This window comes from Egretta garzetta, unplaced genomic scaffold (assembly GCF_000687185.1).
Source record: "Egretta garzetta isolate BGI_Z169 unplaced genomic scaffold, ASM68718v1 scaffold215, whole genome shotgun sequence".
Lineage (NCBI taxonomy): Eukaryota > Metazoa > Chordata > Aves > Pelecaniformes > Ardeidae > Egretta > Egretta garzetta.
This window is the reverse complement of record NW_009259719.1, coordinates 5,255,828-5,258,157: the sequence shown is the minus strand read 5'-3', so window position 1 is coordinate 5,258,157 and position 2,330 is coordinate 5,255,828. Positions and strand designations below refer to the sequence as shown.

The window sequence follows — 2,330 nt, the reverse complement described above, 5'->3', positions numbered from 1 at the left end:
GGAGGAGCCGCCGGGCCCGGCCGGGCCCTTACGGGCTGCGCTCGGCGCGGTTTTGGTTTTTTTTCCCTAGGAAAATTGCACCAACAATGAGATCCTGCTCTCGCTGGAGCACGTCCGGCCTGGCGGCGGGTACAAGCCCAATTTCATCATGTTCGAGAAGTGCGAGGTGAATGGGAAGAATGCGCACCCCCTCTTCACCTTCCTGAAAGAGGCGCTGCCCTTCCCGCACGACGACCCCTCAGCGCTGATGACCAACCCGCAGTACATCATCTGGTCCCCGGTCTGCCGCAACGACATCTCCTGGAACTTCGAGAAGTTCCTCATCGGCCCCGACGGCGTGCCCTTCAAGCGCTACAGCCGGCATTTCGAAACCATCAAGATCGAAGATGATATTGAATTGCTTCTGCAGAAGGTTCCCAAGAATGTTCTCGAATAAAGCAGAGCGCCGCTGCCTTCGCTGGCCAGCCCCCTCGCTTCCTGCTCGGCTCATTGCGCTCCCGCCCGTTTTTCTTGCGGAGGGCTGCTGCTCTGGCAGAAATCCCAATGTCTCATGCAGATTTTGCTTATGATGGTGCATCTTCCAAATTCTTGAAGTGCACATGATGTTTTCAAAAGCTGCATGTGAATGTTTGGGAAACTATGCCGGGGAAAGCAGTCGTGAGTAACTTACTGTGATTCTCTGAATAAAAAAAAAATAAATGCTTACTTTATTTGAGGCTCTGTCTTGATAAATCAGGGTGAGTTGGGTAAAACACAGCAGCCATGCTACCTGTTCGTCAGCTGGTGTGCGTGCTCACAGGGCCCACCTCAAACTGCTCAAGCATGATAGTACAGTCAGGCTGAAATTGAAAGGCAAACAAACCTAGGGCAGGGTGATGGGCAAACAGCATTTGCGAGCTCTGCAAACAGTGAATCAGTGCTGCGTCCTGCCCTGCGCATAACGAGCTTGGCAGAGCAGGAGGGCTGCACAGAACAGAAATACTCTGCCAAACTGCTTACTGGACCTCGCTCGAGGCTTGTGAGGAAGACAGCGGCCCATGGCCAGGGGGTGATTTTATACTGGCTGATGATCTCCCAGCTTGGCTACCACCAACGGGCCGCGACAGGTTAATAACCCTTCAGGCAGGTAGATGAGCGATTCCTGCAGCCTGTGCTGGCGGAGGGCTTGGGGAAGAAGACCCTGTCGGCCAAGGCCCATCTCGTCATCTGGCCTCCCTTCAGTGGATGCCCAGGGCAGCTGCCATCCCTCCCCTCATCCCAGAGCCTCTGCCCCCTCACTGGCTCAGCTGTCTCCTGGCTCTGTGCCATTTTGCATGGGTGGTAGCCCAACACAGATCTCTACATACTCGTCCAGTCCTACATGAAGCCTGCATCTCCTTTGTGCATCCTGGAATTAGGATTGCTTTCCCCTGGGAAACCATTGAGCCTGTGCCAACTTTCACCTGCTGTCCTTCTGCCCAGTGGCTCAGGTTCTTCTGCGGGTAAATTTGCAATCCGTAAATTCATTACAAGCCACCCCTCACAAAGCCTCATAGCACTGAGTATAAACTTGGTGCTGGACTGAGGAGTATACAGACTAGAAACTCAGGCTTTCAAAGGGAAGGCGTAACACTTCCAAGCATTTGTGCACTGTTTTCGTAATTAAAAACACTCGGGGTTTGAGTTTTTAGGGGTTTTCTTTCCTGTTTGTAGCTTCTCACTTCACCAGTTTGCTGATTGCTTTGTTACTGTACCTACACTCAAGAGTGACTCGAGACGCTGGGGCAAAACCTGCAGCCAGCTCTACCCTGCTCACTGCTACCCTTGAGTCATTGAGCTTTGAACTTGGATTGCACAACCCTCACCGGGCTATTTCTTAACTTCCAGTGCAGCTTTGTGGAAAAAACAGGATGTTTTCAAGTAGCTATTTCAGCTTTGGAGCAGCAACTGCTTGATTTGGGGGATTATTTTTTCAGTTAAATCTACTTCCCTCGTTAAGGCAGGATGTTGAAAAACGTGGAGAGTACAGGGGATCATGGGCAGCAGGAACTCGTTGCATTGAAAAATCTCTTTCTCAACATGAGCTGTGGCACTTCCTCAATCCTGACTGACGAAACTGGAGCCGTTTGAGCGGGGCCTCCTCTGCTTTGCCTGTTCCCTATCAGCCTCCAGCCCCTGCTGTGCCCCACTACTGTGGGGGAGCAGACCGCATCACTTGCTGCTGGTCCCACATCAGCCCTGCCAAAAAGGGTCTCTCGCTGAGCCCGCTGGTCTGAAAGGCATCTTACACCATGCTTATTCAGTGCTAATGGCCAGGGGATTTCTTTACCTTCCGGCTGCCGGGGCTGTGC

The 2,330-nt window shown here is 52.5% G+C and overlaps 1 protein-coding gene across 1 annotated transcript in view; it reads left to right on the top strand.

Moving 5' to 3' along the window:
* The window catches only part of GPX1 (glutathione peroxidase 1), a 1,541-nt gene extending 826 nt beyond the window's left edge, over positions 1–715 (top strand). Inside the window, exon 2 of the mRNA XM_035894662.1 lies at positions 71–715. Coding sequence (XP_035750555.1) covers positions 71–436 — 366 coding nt within the window. The 3' untranslated portion in view covers positions 437–715. The remainder of the gene's footprint in view (positions 1–70) is intronic.
* The last annotated feature ends 1,615 nt before the right edge of the window (positions 716–2,330 follow it).